General features: G+C 47.0%; 10 protein-coding genes across 10 annotated transcripts; 7 read left to right on the forward strand and 3 right to left on the reverse strand.

The window, feature by feature from the left end:
* Positions 1–100: 100 nt before the first annotated feature.
* On the forward strand, positions 101–2353 carry EDB93DRAFT_1340776 (uncharacterized protein; the record flags this gene model as incomplete). The annotated part of the gene is made up of 7 exons (XM_041455461.1): positions 101–221; positions 408–709; positions 768–1115; positions 1161–1529; positions 1582–1896; positions 1941–2268; positions 2337–2353. The coding sequence occupies 7 exons, from the start codon at positions 101–103 to the stop codon at positions 2351–2353; spliced, it is 1800 nt and encodes a 599-aa protein (XP_041301421.1).
* Positions 2354–4506: 2153 nt separating this feature from the next.
* On the forward strand, positions 4507–4911 carry EDB93DRAFT_1184143 (uncharacterized protein; the record flags this gene model as incomplete). Its single annotated transcript, XM_041450747.1, has 2 exons — positions 4507–4625; positions 4713–4911. 2 exons carry the CDS (start codon positions 4507–4509, stop codon positions 4909–4911), a joined length of 318 nt encoding a protein of 105 aa, XP_041301422.1.
* Positions 4912–5176: 265 nt separating this feature from the next.
* EDB93DRAFT_1108938 (uncharacterized protein) lies at positions 5177–6063 on the reverse strand (the record flags this gene model as incomplete). Its single annotated transcript, XM_041447907.1, has 5 exons — positions 5177–5412; positions 5467–5551; positions 5602–5738; positions 5793–5921; positions 5985–6063. 5 exons carry the CDS (start codon positions 6061–6063, stop codon positions 5177–5179), a joined length of 666 nt encoding a protein of 221 aa, XP_041301423.1.
* Positions 6064–6571: 508 nt separating this feature from the next.
* EDB93DRAFT_152622 (uncharacterized protein) lies at positions 6572–7423 on the forward strand. The gene is made up of 5 exons (XM_041455527.1): positions 6572–6783; positions 6837–6953; positions 7012–7137; positions 7196–7312; positions 7381–7423. The coding sequence occupies exons 2-4, from the start codon at positions 6857–6859 to the stop codon at positions 7270–7272; spliced, it is 300 nt and encodes a 99-aa protein (XP_041301424.1). The 5' UTR covers positions 6572–6783; positions 6837–6856; the 3' UTR covers positions 7273–7312; positions 7381–7423.
* A 1067-nt stretch (positions 7424–8490) lies between these two features.
* Positions 8491–9829, forward strand: EDB93DRAFT_152634 (acyl-CoA N-acyltransferase). Its single transcript, XM_041455528.1, has 4 exons — positions 8491–9091; positions 9142–9511; positions 9565–9608; positions 9660–9829. Exons 1-4 carry the CDS (start codon positions 8975–8977, stop codon positions 9702–9704), a joined length of 576 nt encoding a protein of 191 aa, XP_041301425.1. The 5' UTR covers positions 8491–8974; the 3' UTR covers positions 9705–9829.
* On the reverse strand, positions 9660–10702 carry EDB93DRAFT_152644 (60S ribosomal protein L24). The gene is made up of 4 exons (XM_041455529.1): positions 10590–10702; positions 10450–10527; positions 10101–10394; positions 9660–10052 (listed from the first exon to the last, which is right to left on the reverse strand). The coding sequence occupies exons 1-4, from the start codon at positions 10590–10592 to the stop codon at positions 9978–9980; spliced, it is 450 nt and encodes a 149-aa protein (XP_041301426.1). The 5' UTR covers positions 10593–10702; the 3' UTR covers positions 9660–9977.
* A 558-nt stretch (positions 10703–11260) lies between these two features.
* EDB93DRAFT_152817 (synaptobrevin-like protein) lies at positions 11261–12320 on the forward strand. The gene is made up of 8 exons (XM_041455530.1): positions 11261–11453; positions 11504–11548; positions 11611–11804; positions 11860–11915; positions 11970–11977; positions 12039–12054; positions 12108–12191; positions 12237–12320. Coding segments are annotated over exons 2-7 (357 nt in total). The 5' UTR covers positions 11261–11453; positions 11504–11546; the 3' UTR covers positions 12189–12191; positions 12237–12320.
* Positions 12321–13481: 1161 nt separating this feature from the next.
* On the forward strand, positions 13482–14491 carry EDB93DRAFT_1184180 (uncharacterized protein). The gene is made up of 4 exons (XM_041450748.1): positions 13482–13579; positions 13657–14173; positions 14222–14264; positions 14330–14491. The coding sequence occupies exon 2, from the start codon at positions 13824–13826 to the stop codon at positions 14082–14084; it is 261 nt and encodes an 86-aa protein (XP_041301428.1). The 5' UTR covers positions 13482–13579; positions 13657–13823; the 3' UTR covers positions 14085–14173; positions 14222–14264; positions 14330–14491.
* On the forward strand, positions 14242–15310 carry EDB93DRAFT_1184182 (uncharacterized protein). The gene is made up of 4 exons (XM_041450749.1): positions 14242–14418; positions 14469–14529; positions 14594–14682; positions 14733–15310. Exons 1-4 carry the CDS (start codon positions 14402–14404, stop codon positions 15076–15078), a joined length of 513 nt encoding a protein of 170 aa, XP_041301429.1. The 5' UTR covers positions 14242–14401; the 3' UTR covers positions 15079–15310.
* On the reverse strand, positions 15311–17068 carry EDB93DRAFT_1184183 (uncharacterized protein). The gene is made up of 6 exons (XM_041450750.1): positions 16871–17068; positions 16680–16789; positions 16468–16626; positions 16347–16407; positions 16071–16288; positions 15311–16017 (listed from the first exon to the last, which is right to left on the reverse strand). The coding sequence occupies exons 1-6, from the start codon at positions 17000–17002 to the stop codon at positions 15672–15674; spliced, it is 1026 nt and encodes a 341-aa protein (XP_041301430.1). The 5' UTR covers positions 17003–17068; the 3' UTR covers positions 15311–15671.
* Between the last annotated feature and the right edge of the window lie 1073 nt (positions 17069–18141).

Genomic DNA, 18141 nt, shown 5'->3' on the forward strand with positions numbered 1-18141 from the left:
CCGGCCCAAGCCTAGGGCCAAGGCGATAAAGCCAAAAGTGACTCAGAAAAAGTCTGTGGTAGGAGACACCGGTGGTGGTGACAGTCCTGCTGATAGTGGTATGTTGGAGGACCTAGTGTCAGAGACTGACATTGCCAGGGATGTGGAAAATAAAGCTGCAGGAAGGGGGAAAAAGATGGTGACGAAGAAAGTCGCAAAGACGTTGATAAGGGATGCCATCAGTAACATGCAAAAGAAGCTCACTGAATCATCCTGAGTCAAAAGTGGAAGGTGATGATGCACGTGCTGATGGGAAATCACCGTAAGGCTTTTATCTCTCACATTACCATGTTGCTCCTCACTGAATCGGACACTCTTTTTTCTAAACCTTACTTCCAGTATCAACACATCCACAAAACTTGCATTAGGTGGCCGAGTGACCAACTGGATCTCAGGGGTCAAACCTGGAAATCCAGAGCCGCTGTCATGTCCATCCATTGATAGCACTTCAACTCGAGCACCTCCGTCATCAATTTTCTCAGAGGGCAATGCTTCCTCCGCACCGACTTCAGCCGCTGAGCTTCCGACTAAGATTCCTGCAGCTTTGCCTCAAATTCCGGATGGTGTCGCAGACGATACTCTTACTGGCGCGTTTGCAGATGATATCGACGATTCGTTGGAGCGTGAGGATGCTCTCTTGGGGAGCAAGAAAAACAAGGGGAAATCTAAGGTACTATTGGCAGTGATTCATTGCCAGCATCCGAATCTACTAATTCCTTCTTTCACAGGTTGTCACGCTATACGAAGAGGACTATGATGTCGATGAGCCTGAGGCTCCACCAGAGGCATCAGACGACTCGGATGATGAGCTTATGGCTCTGTCGACACAAGTATTACCGGAGGAGCAGTACTCACAGGAGCCTAAGGCGCCATTCACACAGGAAGACAATCATATGTTCTTGAAGCGGAAAGCTAGCACCATAGACGATGAGGAGTCTTTGGTGTCCTGGTCCATGGAGATTGATGGCAATGCGGAACTGGTAGAAGACGCAATCATGAGTTCTGATTCGGAGGCACCGCTCCCTGTCAAAACTAACGCAGCAAAGAAGGAGAAAATTCTGCGCACAACATATTCAGTAAGGATTCTGGCCCTAATCGCACTCATTTCTGACAATGTACAGACATCTGTTACTGCATCTCAGGCTATAGTCGACAGCAAGCCGCCAGCTCATAAAAAGGCTAAGGTCAAATCTTCCGCACTACATGCCCGTGGTGCTCCTGCTACCACATGCCAGCAGAATGCAGATACTGCACCAGACAACATCAAAGCACGCAGTGCCTATCGCACAGTTGACCTACCTCCAGCGATGCAAATGGATCAGCGCTGGGCGAAGAATTTTATCCCTACCATAATGCTGTGGGCCGGAAGCTATGAAGATATCTGGAGTATTCCTGACGAGGTCCTTCTCCATCATGCGCAGCTTGTTCTTAACGCAGTGTACAACGATCTCGACATAGTGGTTGTTCACGGTGGAGTTATACATTCACTCGTAAGTCAGCTGTTTAATTCTAGGTTTAGCGACCTGAGCTAAATCTATACAGACTGCACAGCGCATTTCAGAGTGGCGCAGCAATTTTGGCTCCACAGGGCTAGTCATCATCATGGACTTTTTATCACGAAATTCTGACGTGAATCCTGTCAAACTGGCCAAATCTCTTAATGTTGAATGGGCATTCTTGTTCGAGGACCCGGACAATCCATCTCCACTTACTGCATACCGCTCACCCTTTGTACTGCAGTTATTTGGCACAGCACACCTCAACGCCATCACCGGTTATGTGCAGGTTCCCTCATTCGACATGTGCGCACTTGCAACAAGTGGGATGTTACGGCCTCTTGCTCTTTCTGCTGCAGCGGTGAGTTCAACCTATAATGGCTTAATCATGCTCATTTTTTTCAGATTGAGCGCGCTGTCTCCATGATCGCAAATGAAGTACTCGAAGTTCAAAATGTTCTGTCATCCGCATCAAGAGGTCGGGTTAGCATCAGGCTACCGAAGGTCCTCAACAAAGTTACTGGGAAAAAGACCAACATTCCGTTTTTATTTTCGGCAGCTCTCTGGCTTAAACCAACTAATTCGTACATCAAATCTCTGTTAGGCAAGCCTGCTGGGTACCTCGAAACTACAGTACAGATGGCGTGTACCACCTTGAATGATGTCACTGAAACACCGTTGGGCTCGCTGATCGACGATGACGAGTCGGAGGATGACAAGCGTGCTATGATTTGTAAGTATTTATCATTCAGGCGCCCTCTCACTGACATCCATTGTTGCAGGATTTTGTTTTTGTTGCAGCACCTGCCAGTGCATGAATTTCGCTGTCCTGTGGTTGTTTTCTGCCGTATATCATGTTTTCCGCCAGCTCTGCTATCATGTTTTCTGCCGCTGACTGCTTTTTTGCCTGCATGCCCACCTTTTCCCCCATTCCCCCAGTTCCTTATGTTACTGAGAGTCTCCTTAATTTCATGCTTATCACGCTTTCTATGTATCCTCGTTATCCTGCTATCAAATGCTTAAACCGCTTTTTCTGCTTATTTAAGTGAATTAAGTAAAAATCCAGAGGACGAGTGGGCTTAATTAAGTGGCTCGCGCTTTTTCACTCCATCGACTTATGCGTCCCTTTTCGTGTAATTAAGTGACAAATAAAGTAAAAAAAGCAACTGGTAGTTTTCCTGATGTGGCATTGAACACTAAAACAATAAAAGCCCAGAGACGTGAGATCGTGCCAGAAAGGAGAAAGGCCGAAGGCCAAGTATTGTTTGCAGGCCAAGGGTCGGTGGCATGTAGGCAAAGTCGGGGGGAGATGGGAAGGCATGGCTGCCAATCACTAAAGCTCCATATCAGATGCACAACACAAACTTTTACAGAGGCCAAAGGCCAGATATCTCGAGCGATAAGCGGGTCTTGATGAAGCCAATCCAGAGTTGAAAGAAGTGAAAGTTGCACGAGGCAGCGAAGGCCAGTGAGATCGTGAAACAGATCTGCGACTTCAAAATTGACCAAGGACGCTCGGAGGCGGTCCCAGAATCGGAATGACCCCATTAGTCATACGTACTGCTTGCGATATCACATGCCGACAACACCTCATGGGGTCATTCTAAGAGTAGGTGAGTTCCAGCATTCGGTGCGGTAATCTATAAATCTATAAATCTATAAAGTAAGGGAGAACGGTTGCGGGAAGGGACGGACGCTCGCGTGGTTTCCGCTTGCACCGTGTAGATACGCTTAGATACGCTTAGATTCGCTAAACGCCATGTGGTTTCGCTTACCTCGCTTAAAGCTCGATTTGGAAACTCGCGTGGCTATCACGTGCGTCCGCTGCCCGTTAGGGCAGCACTCATTGAAAAACATTTATTATTTACGAAATTCAAATCGTAATAAATTTAACTACATATTTAAGAAAAAAATTTAAGAAGAAAAGACAATTGAGATATGAGAATGGGGAAAATTGGAGAACAGGAGAATGGAGAACAGGAAAACAGTGAAAAAGGGAAAACATATGAATGGGAAAAAATAGAAGAATGGGAAAACAGGAGAAGTGGGAGGATGACAAGAGGATGGGAGGATGCCAAGAGGATGGGAGGAGGACAACATGAGGGGAGGAGGACAACAGGACGGGAGGAGGACAACAGGACGGGAGGAGGACAACAGGACGGGAGGAGGACAACAGGACGGGAGGAGGACAACAGGACGGGAGGAGGACAACAGGACGGGAGGAGGACAACAGGACGGGAGGAGGACAACAGGACGGGAGGAGGACAACAGGACGGGAGGAGGACAACAGGACGGGAGGAGGACAACAGGACGGGAGGAGGACAACAGGACGGGAGGAGGACAACAGGACGGGAGGAGGACAACAGGATGGGAGGAGGACAACAGGACGGGAGGAGGACAACAGGACGGGGGGACAAGAAGAGGATGGGAGGACGACAGGACGGGAGGACAAGTGAGATGGGATCAACACATTCAATTTTACTTTTACTTTTCTCATCTGCACAGAGAACAGGGAAACAGGAGAATGGGAAAATCAGAGAACTTATGAGGGGAACATAATTTGCTACAAAGTGCTTTGTAGCACTGTAGCGCAGTATGTCCTGCTGAGAACAGGAGGGTTCAATATATCTGAATGTAACATATCATGCTCAACTTGATGAATACAATATAATTTATTTCAAGACCTAAAATAATTATTAAAATACCCAAAGTAGGATGAAGCCGAAGGCCAGGAAGCCAACAAAGAGCGCGAAGCGCTCTTTTTGCTTCCTGTGCCGAAGGCACAACGGGTGTGTGCTAGTAAACGGTTTGCTGGCCTTGATTAGCTTAGTAATTGTGTTGTGCGATGGGCTTCGGCAACTCGCCGGTCGGCTATGTTGTTTGGCTTAAGGCACGGCAGGAGTTGACTCACCTTGAGAAGTCATTTCCCTTCAGTAGCACTCGAGAGCCGAAATCACAGAGCGACTTGAACATGTTGGCGCATATGTTCCATGTGCAGAAGGAGTACTGCTTTAGAGCAATGGAGCAAGATGATTTCCCGCGTCTTCTGAGGGGTAAAGCGTTTAGAAACCTCACTCCCGTGTCTCGTTAGTCCGACTCGTCGTCGGTCTCGTTGGGCTGTGGATCGGCCTTGCCGCCTGCTTCTCCTTGATTTCTTGATGTACAACCTAATCAAAGCACATTTTCGTGCGAACTCGATTCCATCCTCGTTTTCCCCGGACGTCCAGAGTCGACACCGTTCCGTACGCTCACCATTCGCGAGCCGTATTTGAAGAGATTATTATTGGCTCGTGCCATCTGGGTTACGACTCTTGTCTCTACTTGCGTCGTAGTACTCACACTCCTTTTCTGGACTGTCTCCGGACATCGGCTATAGTGAGTGGGTTAGTTTCTGCATTTCTGTACTTCACGGATAGACCTGTGTTGGAAGGGTACTCGATGTATGATGCTCACGAAGGAGAGCTATATTCAAAATATTTGCTCGATACTGCGCTGGCTTCTTGCTCGTTCCCAACCTCATGGTGCAGCTCAATGATCAATCAATTCGACTTTTCAACATGTTCGAGGATAATCATAAATGGCTGTTACCGTCATCATATCGTGATCTACGCGAGAGTCGTCACTATGGGAATATATCGAGACTATAATCCAGGAGGGGAAGGCAGGTCTACGTTATCCTCCAAGCGGACCACTTTGGAATTAGGGATGAAAACACGATGCTCATCAACCCAATCAAAGACCTTCTCCAAGTTCCTACCTCGGTGAGGAACGTTGAAGTTAGGAAGAGGATTTTCGACACCCTTGACCCAGTCGTAAGTGAGCATTGTCACGTCGCCACGACACATGGTGATCTGCCTTAGCATCTCGATGCAGTGATCTGAGGTACAACATAATTAGCAGACATGGTCCGGGCAGGAAACAGCATGCCTACCGAGATGAACGCGGAACTCTTTGGGGGATTCGTGAGCGCCATGACCCGCGGATTGATCACCCCAGCTGGCTCTGCGAAGCATGTCCTACAGGGGAGTGAGTAAAAATCGACCAACTTTCCTGTAGTACAACTGACTAAGCAATGGAGCTGGTGAATGACTTCTACAGTTGTCATGTAACCTCCGCCGTATTCCTCCGGATACCTGACCATGGCCGGAGAAGGTTTCTCCCCTGTTCTGAGCAGTTGCTCACGGGTCATACGGATTTGACGCGCTGGGAAATACAGTCAGTAGATGTGTACGATGTAGGTGAAGTGTGGGGTGCAACCATTCAAAGCTACCCTATCCCAAGTGGCATCGATTTCTGGAGACGGGCTGCCACGATATATAGAAGGGGTGCCCAGAGTTCCATTGAATCTTATGATGCCGGTGGATTCGATCGCTTCGTTTGCTGGAGCTGTGACGAGTAAGCAAGGTCCTGTGTGTTGAGGCTGTCTGACCACCTACAGTACAGAACTACGTCGTCGATGGACGGTGCCCGTATCCATAGCATGAAGAATATCATCGTTATGGACATCAGCACACCGTGGCTTAGCCATGGCGACCAGCGAAAGAAACGATGAAGTCTTGTTTCTGTATTACTATCAAGAAGGCTCGCATCGTCACGATCGTCGACGGGAGAATACGATGCAGAATATTCCTTGTGCATAGCAGGCGCAAGAAAAGGGACTTGAAGTTCGCAGGTGACACTTGGAAGTAAGATGTACTCGTGGTGAAGTTAAAACCCAGGAATTATAGACTGACGATGATACTAATGAAAGTTTTACATAATTAGAATCTACTCTTCCATGGGATGCCATTCCAGCAAGAGCCGCGGCGGTGATATAAAGATATCAAATTCTCCGTGTTTACAGTAAGCCTTATCTGTGCAATCAGAACTGGATCCTATGTAGAACCTGACCTACGGAGAGAATTCGTGTGGGCAAGAAGCAAGAAGCTGCCAGGATTGAAGAGATACATGTGGTGTCGATGGTGATAACGTCAAAATAGTACTACGAGATCTAAAAGGTAAAACGCAAACGCTAACAGAACCGAAACAGGCTTTTGTCTCATAGGTCAAAGGCCACGGGTACGGTGGCTTCCCGAGTTCCACAGTTCGGATCGTCGTGACCTTCAAATTGCCGATCGGGGAATACGAGATCGTGAGCGTTGTCCATATGAGAATTCTGGTGGATGCCTTTCCTCGTTAAAGTTCGAATCTAGTAGACAAGGTGGCAGCTAATTCAGGTGACCCGAGTCACGAGCGGATCTACGAAAAGGTATAAAACCCTCATGAAATTTCCAATGTAGTGCATCGACAAACTCCTACCAGTCGCACCTCTTAACTCAAACATGAAGCTTTCTCTTGTGTTCAGCGTGCTCGCATCTGTAATCGTTCTTGCTACAGCGTACCCTACTATGCAAGGAGCTGGCATCGCGAAACGTTCCTGTGAGTGTTCATATTTATCACCATGTGGAAGTTGATAACTGTACTGACTTGCTGCCAGCTGTGGAGCAGCGCGAGGAACTGGACGCAGAAGACCGTAACTATATCAAATATCGGAAAACGGATGAAGAACATTTCGGTGAAATTGACAGCTCGTATGGCGATAAAGCCATCGCGAAACGTTCCTGTAAGTGTTCATATTTATTACCATGTGGAAGTTGATAACTGTACTGACTTGCTGCTAGCTGTGGAGCAGCGCGAGGAACTGAACGCGGAAGACCGTAACTATATCAAATATCGGAAAACGGATGAGGCGTACTAGGTCCGGCATCGCTGCAGCCTCACACACAAGAAACTTCCCTGTACATCTGCATCCTTACCAGATTGCTTGTTTTCTGACATGTTGAGTGCCTATGCAATACAATCCCAGTTGTTTCACGTGCTCGTTTTTAAATTTTGACTCAACTACCTGCAGCTGGTGATATTGCTGTATTGCATTTTCTAACTCGTGTGTCGTCACCTCAGAAATTTGGGAGTCAGTGTATCAACCAGTTGAACGATAGTCAGACTTGAAAATAAATCTCCTGATGCTCCCACGTGCCTGATCTAATTAGACCTGACAGCTGGGTGATGGTGTATCTAAGTCAACATGTTTCTACCTCTCCCCACCCAAATGAATAAATGCTGAATATTGGGGAGCCTTAGGCCCTTAGATCAGCGTCGAGCTCGTTCTCGGAAGTATCCTGCCCTAGGCCGTTGCGCCCGCGTGTCTGGGAACTAATATTAGGCATTCTGACTATATTTGGATGCCGGCGCCTTCCGGACAATGGGTAACCGAGCCTAGCGTCCAAACCTTCGTGCTCGCTGTCTGAGACAGCAAGCTCGTGTATCTTCATCAGTAAAATCACAAAGTCCTTTTTGGCTTTGAGCTGATTAATCAGTCTTAAATTTCGAGCCAAAGTTGCGCTGGATTATATGGAGGAGTATAGACAACGCACAATGGACTCTACCATAGGTAAGTACTGTATTCAGCATATATTATGCTTTTTCGTCTAGTCTTCAGAAATTTATATACATGAAATATAACATGTGTCTGCTTAATTGCAAATTTAAGCTTGTTCCTTGATGAAAAATGCATGGATCGTTCGCCGTTTGGGACTGGTGGACCAGTGATGGTGCTTATGAACCGAGCAAGCACTCAACAACCGATTTCAGTCTATGTTCAAGCAATAATATCACTGTACTCGAAAAGTCAGACATATGATATGTGGTATACAATAAAATAGATTAAATGTACTTGCATAGAGAGGGTGGTGTGGGGATGCGCAGAACCAGGATGCTAATCAGGGATAAATAAGATATCACAGGCGGCCATGCGAGGCGCTGAGAATAAGGAGATGCGGGAGGCCGAAGTGAGCAGCGGGAGACTGCGGTAGGTCGTGGCGGCAGTATCAGGTTAGCGAGAGCACAAGGAAGGATGTGGTTGACACTAGATTTATGGAAGGGCGAGGAAGGATCTGTGTTAGTATGCCAAGGTAGTGAGAGGCTGCACGATGCTGTTGCCCTTCGAGTATGGGGCTGGAGGTAGGAGCAAGCAACCCCGCAGGGAATGTGCAGGAGGCTGGAATGAGGAACTGGGGTGGGTCGTGTCGGTAGTGCCAGGCTAGCAGAAGTACGAAGACGTCAACGATAACCGGCGTCACTTCGATAGCGGCGCCAGGGCTGTGGGAGATTCTGGGGAGGTTGTGGTTGGGCGAGTGGTGCTGGTGATTCGGTGAAAGGTGGGTATCAACATTGTCGACGAAGAGGAAAAACGAAAAACAACTTACGTAGCCGCCAACGTCCTTGGGGTCTTTCCCAGAGCTAGAAAGACTGGCTGCTCGGACTTTTTGCCATAGGTAATTAAGGGCTCGAGCTAGCCCAGACTCATAACAGGGTGCTCAATCGGAGTCAAGGACGAGGTCGTAGATTACGTGATCGACCTTGCCCGATCACCGCTCTTCAACGAACGACCACGTAGTACCATGTCAATAATCAACACTGTGTCCGCGACACGCGCAGATCCCGCATCCCTAGACCTAATGTTTCCTCAAGACCTCATTTCTTCTGAAGTTTCTGCCCAGCTTCCTTCCGATCTTCAGGTAAGTTGATCATCGGCTCCCTCACGTTGCTTTCGCATTAAAAGACACAGATACGCCCGCTAGCGTCAACAGATTACAAACGCGGACATCTCGACGTCCTCTCCGGTCTATCTATCGTCAACGACCTCGGCGAGGTAGCGTGGGTGAACCAGTTCCACGCCATGCGCGCAACGCCGTGCGCATACTTTTCCATTGTCATCGTTGACAAGGCGAGCGACAAGATCGTCGGCGTCGGCACCGTCTTCATCGAGCGCAAGTTCCTCCGTGGTCTTGGCAGCGTCGGCCATGTTGAGGATATCGCCGTCGACAAGAACTACCAGGGCAAGAAGCTTGGTCTCCGTATCATCCAAGCTCTTACGCATATCAGTGAGAGTAACGGTTGTTATAAGACTATCTTGAATTGTAATGACGCCAACATTCGTGAGTTGCTTTTGCTATATAGATTTTCGCTGATACTGACCAATGTCTCACAGCATTCTATGAGAAATGTGGCTATGTCAAGAAGGAGAACGAGATGGTGATTTTTTTTTCAAGCACATCTTATAGCCTTTTCTAACGGAATATGTAGGCGAAGTACGCGCCGGCGCGTGTTAACGACACTCCAAAACTTTGATCTGCTATTTCATCTATTGGACTACATTCGTATATACCGCCGTCACCGTATTCTAGATCTTCCTGCGGAAATTCTGTACATACTACACATACCTGTAATACAACTCTACCTCAAGCTGACTGAGCATCGAAATGCACGAGACGTACGGACGTCCCAAGAGTCAACAGATGCGGATGTACCATGTAGAAGCATGCAGCATATATTTTGCGCGCGAGAAGTCATGTAGAAAAGAATGTGCGATACATAGGCATGTGCCAACAACAAAAGAACTGCTCATCGGCCACCCTTGCCACCCTTCATCTGCTGCTTCGATACCCTAGGTCCACTTGCAACAGGCGCACGTGCAGGCTACACCAGCATAAGTCGCACGTACCCCTTGAATTATTGACGACATACCTTAGCCTTTTTCGACTCCTTCTCTTTCTTCTCAGTCTTGGCCTTTGCAATGGCCGAAATTCTCTGCTGGTTGCGGACAGCAGCGGTCTGGTTGCGCCTAGCGGCAATAGTAGCAAGGTCAGCACCAACGATGCCACGTTGGTGCTTCACGGTCCGGCGAGAACGTTTCTTAGCAACTTCCTCGGTAATACCCTTCTTGTGCATGCGGCGGTAGACCTGTGTCCATGCGATCTTACGTGGGTTCTTGCGCTGGAGGAACAGGGAAGAGTTCTTGGAACTGGAGAATCGGAAAACCTATATTGCAAGGGGCGTTCAGACAGGAAGCTTGAAAGTTGGGAGTAGAGCTGACTTTGGAGTCTCCACGGACAAAGAGTTTGCCCTTGGAAGGGTACACACGGAAACCGGAGAACGCGTCGATTTCGACCTTCTACTCAAACACATTGAATGATTTAGATTTCAGCAATGGATGTATATGCAGTGGAGACGCACCATCTATAGAACCGGCGTGCACGATGAGAATAAGTCAGTCCGCGTCCCTTCCAAAACTCATATGAATATGTGACAAGCCAGAAACGTCATCCGTTATCAGTTTGATTCATCCACCACTTTTAAAGCCTATCTTTGGCTGGAATTCGCCCCAACTTCGTGCATGAACAGAACGGGTGCATCCCTGGTGTTTGGCGAAGAAAAATGGCATGGATTCTTGCTTACCTTGACGGAATTGCCGGGGCTTGCTGATTTGGTGGTGCCTCTGAGGACGGGGTAGATTCGATGGGTGGCGGGGATTCAACTTCGGCTTGTTCCGTTACCAAATTTGGTAATTTCGAAGATACTTTGACCATGGAACCTACGCAGTCGCCGAACCAAAGATGGAGACTCTGGGCGTCGACGGCGACCGCCAGCCCGCAATGTGAATTGTCACATTAATTCCAGGGTTACGATTAATATGTGTAATCTGATGTTAAATATCAATCCGGAGCACAGTTTTGTTTTGGAGTGGTTCTCAATTTTGATTCTCTAGTCAACTTTTAAATCATACTTCTACCTACTGCGAACATGAAAACCAAGTTCGAGGATTGTCGTATTAAATTGAGTCATTGTGATTCAATGGCCAGAGCTCAAATAGGTCATCCTGATGCTGTGAATATCATTGCGCGGCAAGCCAGTGCAGTGTGTTGGAAAGGGCTATGTACCACAAAGAGGGGTAAACCTGGAACAAGAAAGTGTCACAAAGCGGTTACATGTCACTTGTGCGTGCGAATATACCGCTGCCCTCCCACCTCAGCAACGCCTCTACGCAGTCACTCCAGTCACTCCTCAAGTAACTCCCCCCTCCAAATCTCACTTCCAACGGTGTGTTTCCTTTACTGAGACCATACTAATCTGCTGCTTATTCCACTACTGAACTTCATCGTTTCAGAGCCCTTTTAGTGTCCTTTTATAGTCATGTTCGTTTGTTCTCCCAAATGATGCAGGCGCAGTAGTTCATCTGTATCTATCCTTATCATAGGTCCGAACCTTACGACCCTTACCTCCCCCGCAATGGCTCCTCATCCAATCCCGCTGGCGGGTCAAGTCAAGGTGGAAACCCTAAAACCGCAGCTATCCAGCAACAAATTGACGACACCGTCGGTATTATGAGGGAGAACATCACAAAAGTCGCAGAACGTGGAGAGAGATTGGACTCGTTACAGGATAAGACAGGTGCTTGATTGTGTGGTTTGGTGTATTTGAGCGAAGTTTGAATCTATTTCCCTAGACAACCTTGCTGTTTCGGCACAGGGCTTCCGTCGTGGTGCTAACCGAGTACGGAAGGTGAGTTTAACTTAATTTTCTTATATTAATGTAATACTAAAGCATGTTCAACAGAATATGTGGTGAGCGTGATAATTTTCTTTTCAGTTGCGACCAGGATTTATCGAACTCGTAATTTCTTAGGTGGAAAGACATGAAGGTCCGTTGGATTCGCCGCTCAACATCACGTTCAAGGCTGACTCTGTCTTTTAGATGCGCATGATCATCGGCGTCGCAGTCGCAATCATCATAATCATCATCGTAGTCAGTATTGTGAAGGCAACACATCACTAGGCAGTACGTGGGTTCCACGCCTACACTGCTCATTCTTACTACCACTAGTCTGTTGGTTGTTGTATCTATGCACCGTATCGTTAATTCTTCTGCTTGTTCTGTGCTTTACTTTTTGTTGGCTGCGATTCACCTACATTCTTCCGTAGGGCCCTAGTGGGCGAATTGTGGACCCCGATACATAGCTTTTGCTTTGTTAAATTGTCATTCGTGTTGTGCTTATGGATGATCCACATACTGCTTACTCTGGGCTAGTGCACAAGGCTCATTGTCTAAAATTCGTTCGACTTGTTCTCCAGAGGTCGTTCGAAAATCGAATTTCAAGTTCCCTCATGGAATATGTATCCCGGACTCCAACTTGGAGATATGATCAGGCACATGGAAGCAACGCGACACTTATAAATTACTACATAGTGCCGTTGGAGCTCTGTTACTGACGGGGACCTCGAGATAAGTGTGTTTCAGGAGTGATGCTAGATTTGTTTGTTTACCAGAACAAGCTTACTATATTTGTAAGACGATTCTTTTTCGTGCAGACTTCGAACAGTACTAACGTTCTGCATGTGGCAGGCATTGTAAGCTCGCCGCTTCATAATCAGCCTGAATAACGTCTGCGATAATCACTGCGACAGTCTTGGCTACTTACAGGCGTGTGGCGTTGGCGGTTCCTGCATCTTCTGCCAGTTCCATGAAATCCTTCTCCTCACCGTCTGTGAGCATTCACACGTAGCGTTGAGATATTTTTATAACTCAATTATATTCGTCGCAGAACAATCTGTCGAAATTTTCACTTGCTGTGCGCTTATTTTTAACCATGAAACCGATAGCTCGAGACAGTGGTCGTTTTCTGGAGTATCGATCATAATCATGGAACTTCATCTGTAGAATATCCAGATCAGATACATGCGGTAGGAAAAATCAATTGTTTGTCGCGCTCGCCAACCCGCGGCCTGTCAGAGTGCTGTATCTGCACTGCAAAGACTGCCAAATTAAGTCTACTGGATTTGTACAGGATCTTTTTTTTGGCAGGGCTGCGAACTTGGGAGGTTATAAGTGTAATGAACACCATGATTTCCTGTGCCCTACCTTTCGACTTTTTCCTGTGTATATCAGAAAGACACTGTCGATGTCGACACGCAAAGGTGTGTTCCATTTGTCTGCCTGCATTCAGCGCTTGACCATCAAGGTACTATTGAACAGAAAGTACACGTGGCCTTTCGACTCATCGAATGGGCATACAGGCCAAGATAGCGGCACATAACCATTAGATCGGCCTTCAGTACCGTACCTTAGCGTATCTCAACGGTTCGGTTCGGGGGCAAAGGCCCTTGCGATGGTTGTGGAGTACTTTGGCCTCCATATCCGAGTCACTGTTGGTGAGCGCTTATAATAATGTAAGCGTTCTCTATATCTCATTGCATTCCTTACTTCCTTTTTCTGTCAGGTGCGACTGACCACATTGGCTAGCTAGGTTCACAAATGGCCCTTTATAACCAAGATGGATGAAAACATAATGCTTGGTTAGAAGATCGCGATCCAGCTGGCCAACTGCGTGGGAGTCGTGGCCATTGCTAGAGCTAAACCTAGAAAATTAGCTTCAAGCATCACTCGGGGTTACTCTAACATGAATCCCCCGAAATGAATCTCACCTTAGGAGTCAGTCTCTGGCCTTCATCCTCCGCGGTGTTCAGCCATTCACCGCGTTGTTCAACTTCAGAAGACACTTGCCGGATTGCCGTGGTGATCAACTGTTCCATTCTTGTCCTAGCTGGCTCTACATGCCACCGGCCCTTGACACGCGAAAAGCTTTTGGTTCTTGACGTACAAACCACCTTTGGTCATGGTTGTCGGCCTTCACAGTTGTTGGCCTTCACAGTTGTTGGCCTTCACGGTCGTTAGCCTTCACGTATATGATGCCACCTCAGAGTTTTGAACTAATTTCTGTGACTTCCTCTCCCACTGGATCGCATAATGGATCATGATCCCTGGTGCGTCCGGACTCCTGTATTTTTTTCTGATGCTGATCCTTTTCATAGGATGAATTGGGCATTGAGTACAGGACAATTATTTTTCGATGATGTGTGTTTCTTCTGTGCTTGTAAACGGTACTGCACTAATATTTCGCTGTGGGGCCCGTCGTTCAGTCCCAGCAGAACTCGACGAGCGACGATCAAGTGTTTGCTCAACCAGGCTTTTTCCAAAGCTATAGCGTATCCATGGGATATGACTACAAGTATGAGCTCCTCTATGTTCCTGCTTGAGGGAAGTTAACTCCTTCAATAGTGTTACTGGACAGGCTTCACACAACGACTCTTTGCGTACAGAACCAGTAGTTGTCGATAATGTATGTTTCGTCTGTGCTTGTGAACGGTACTGTACTAATATTTCGCTGCGTGGCCCGTCCTTAGTCTCAGCAGAACTCGACGAGCGACGATCAAGTGTTTGCTCAACCAGGATTTTCTCAAAGCTATAGCGTATCCATGGGATATGACTACAAGTATGAGCTCCTCGATGTTCCTGCTTGAGGGAAGTTAATTCCTTCAATAGTGCTACTGGACAGGCTTTGCATAACGCCTCTTTCAACTATTCCCATCCCCTTTTCTTCGAAAATCCGTCTCCCAACAATCCCAGGTCTTCTGGAAATGTTTCCGAATCGCACACATCTAGCCGTTTGTTAGTCTGCAAGTGGAACGATGGTCATGGTCTATGTGGCAAGACTCTAAATAAAAAAGACGTCGCGAAGCATATGTCGTCATCACATCTGCGTCGTGTTCCTGGTGCCATCATTGTGGAATGTCAATGGCAGGGATGTACAGAGCCCATGCGCCGAGACACAATCTTGCGGCACATACGTCAGTTACACTTCGAAATCAATCCTCGACGGCAGTCGTAGATTACTTCAATTCTTACTGTGGCTAGACTCTGTCATCCACAGCCGTTTTAATCACAAATTCTTCAACTGCCGTTTAATATCTGTTTCCTGCTTTCTTGTAACTAGTGTTTCTTGTTATGTCGCTTTCCAACAAACTCGTGGCAATTTATTTATAAGATGCTTTTACCTTACTTCATGTAACTTTTAAACAAGTTGTTCGTCCTTGAGAATATTTTTCAGCTCCAAAGCTTGCTCTTGTTGTCTTCAGAACCCGATTAAATTCACCAAGAATCTATTAAGAAACATTCTCAAGTACGAAAGCACGAAACAACATAGGTGACATAACATAACTACAAAGGGAAACACAATATAAGAAGCGAGAGAAAACAACATAACATAAGCGTGAGGGGAAAACGAAACATGAGTGTGGGGGGATCAAATTACATATAGCGATGCGGAGGGGCTCGGAGACAGCGCCAGAGGCTCCTTAATTATGATGAGGTGCAAGAGACACACTCGATGATGTACTAGAGACCCTCAGACTTTGCTGCCAATTGTGAACAATATGGGCCGCGGATCGTGAGGGAGTCTATTCATGTGCGAATCGAAGTAACCTATGCCTGGCGTCGCGATCCGATTTCGAGGTGAATTTGACGAATGTGGCGAAAAATTGTATCTCGGCAGATAGAATCTTTACATCCCTCCCATTGACATTTCATAGTGGCGCGACTATGCGGTGGGAGATGAGATGACCTCACATGCTTCACCATCTTTCGGAGTTCATTTTCAGTCTTGTTGCATAGACCGCGATCATCTTTCCACTTGCAGACTAACAAGTGGCTAAATCCGTGCGATGATGATTGGTTTTCACGAACCGTGTGAGCGTCACCATCATCGGAGAAAGACTGAGGAGAGTGGAAATCGTTGAAAGAGACGTTGTCCGAAGGCTGTCCAGCAGCACTATCAATATAAGAGTTATTTTTCATTAAACATGATCATTGGAGAACTCGTACATGTGAATATTATACTGACCGTTCTCAAGGAACGAGTGCGTCGAATCACTCAAAGATAGACCATTGTTACGAGAAAACTCTAGATGAGCAGGAGCCTGATCGTTGTTCGTCGAGTCTCCGTCATACATAAGCTGATGCTGAGCAACCACGGTCGCTGGGGGATCCTCTGGAGGTGAAGGCAAGTAGTAGTTCTGCTGAGGCTGAAAGGAGGACAGGCCCTAGAACAATATATAAATATATCAGCGCACTCTGTTTACAAGCATAGACAAAACATACATGATGGACAAATCCCGGCGGTTCTGCGTGCAATGCATTGAATAGCTCCGAATCCTGCTTCCTATGCAAGAAATCGACACCGACTTAAAGAAACGTAGTTGTTCAAGGAGTAGGAACGCACCAGAAATCATAACCCACTCTGTGCTCCGCTGAAGAAGATCCATGCAGTTGTAATTGGCTATTATGAACCGGGTAAGGGCGACCCTCCACGCGACATGATACAGAAACATTGCATGAAGACCCCATATTGAGAGAGGCGTCCGAAGGGTGTCCAGTAGCACTATCAATGAGGTAGTTAAATTCCCTTCAATAGGAACATTGAAGAACTCGTACCTGCGAACATGACGCTGATCATTGTTCTTCAAGCCTCCGTCATACATAAGCTGATGCTGAGTAGCCATGGTTGGCGGGGGATCTTCTGGAGGTGAAGGCAGGTAGTAATCCTTCCGAGGACCGAAAGAACGATGGGTCCTACAGCAAAAAAAATCAGCGTACTACAGTTTACAAGCACAGACAAAACATACACTGAATGCCTTGGATAGCTCCGAATGTTCTCGCCTGTACAAGGGATTTATATCGAAAAGAAACGCAAGAGTACAAACGCACCAGAAATTATAAGATATCTCGCGATCCTCCGAGGAAGAGGGACTAGACATGGTTTTGAAGAAAAAGAAAAAGAAAAAGAAAACATCTTATGTAGTGACATGGATCGCAAGACTGACCGAGAAGGACGACAAACCAAAGGTGACTTGCAGACCATGAACCGCCGGCATGTAAGGGGAGCTAGGACAAGAATGGAAGAATACGAAAGATGACAAGGCCGAAGGCCAGAGACTGGCTGCCAAGGTGAAATTCATTTCAACGGTGCCATGTTGGACGATCTGAGTCCAGACTAGCATCTGTGACTCGGAGGCTTGCATCCCCCTAATAATGAAGCGAGATTTCATTCGTAACGCCTGTAGAGGGTATCGAAATGCCCAGATGATGCGGATTATAATGCGCTATCGAAATTTTATTGATAAGTATACTGACCACAATGTAGATTTAGCTCTAGCAATGGCCGCTAGATCGCGATCTTCTGAGCACATTTTACGGCGGCATCCTGGCTGGTTCATGTAAAGCTTCCAGTGATAGGCTGAGAAGGATGGTAAGGCACCACATAAGGCAAGCCACGAGATGGATAATACCACTCACGCAACGTGATATGAAGGCCAAACATTGCAACCTTCCGCTCGAAGGCCTGAAAAGTGACACGGAACCCGCGATTGTCAAATATCACCGTGGTTTGGCCTTCGGTGACATTTGATCAGTCCAAGGCCAGAAATTTTCTACCGATGATAACGACATTAAACGTGGAGTGCTGGTAGATAGCATGCCCTTATATATCGGTATCATCAGTGTCTTTCTGGCTTACACAGGAACGAGTGGGAAGGGGGCTTTGGGATTGAGCGCTGAGCGCTGAGCACCCTTATATATAATATATATATAAGCTTCCAATTTGTTCCCACCCAGCACTGCGGGTACAAAGTTACACGCGGTCTTTGTACTTGCAAGTACAACACTTTGACAGGCCGCTGGGTTGGCACTGCACTGCATGAAGAGTGCAGCTAACAGTTGAATTACCTGCCGCATGTATCTTGCATGTAGTATCTGATCAGGATGAAGTTCCATGATTACTAATTATCACAGATAACTACTATAGAAATCCGCTAGCGTCTCAAGCTGTTCAAACCCCAAAGGTAAATATCGGAACATGATCGCATAGCAAAAGAAGAAGCGGAAATTCGCTTCGTCG

This window comes from Suillus bovinus (genome assembly GCF_016758785.1).
Source record: "Suillus bovinus strain UH-Sbo-P2 chromosome Unknown EDB93scaffold_129, whole genome shotgun sequence".
NCBI classification, from domain to species: domain Eukaryota; kingdom Fungi; phylum Basidiomycota; class Agaricomycetes; order Boletales; family Suillaceae; genus Suillus; species Suillus bovinus.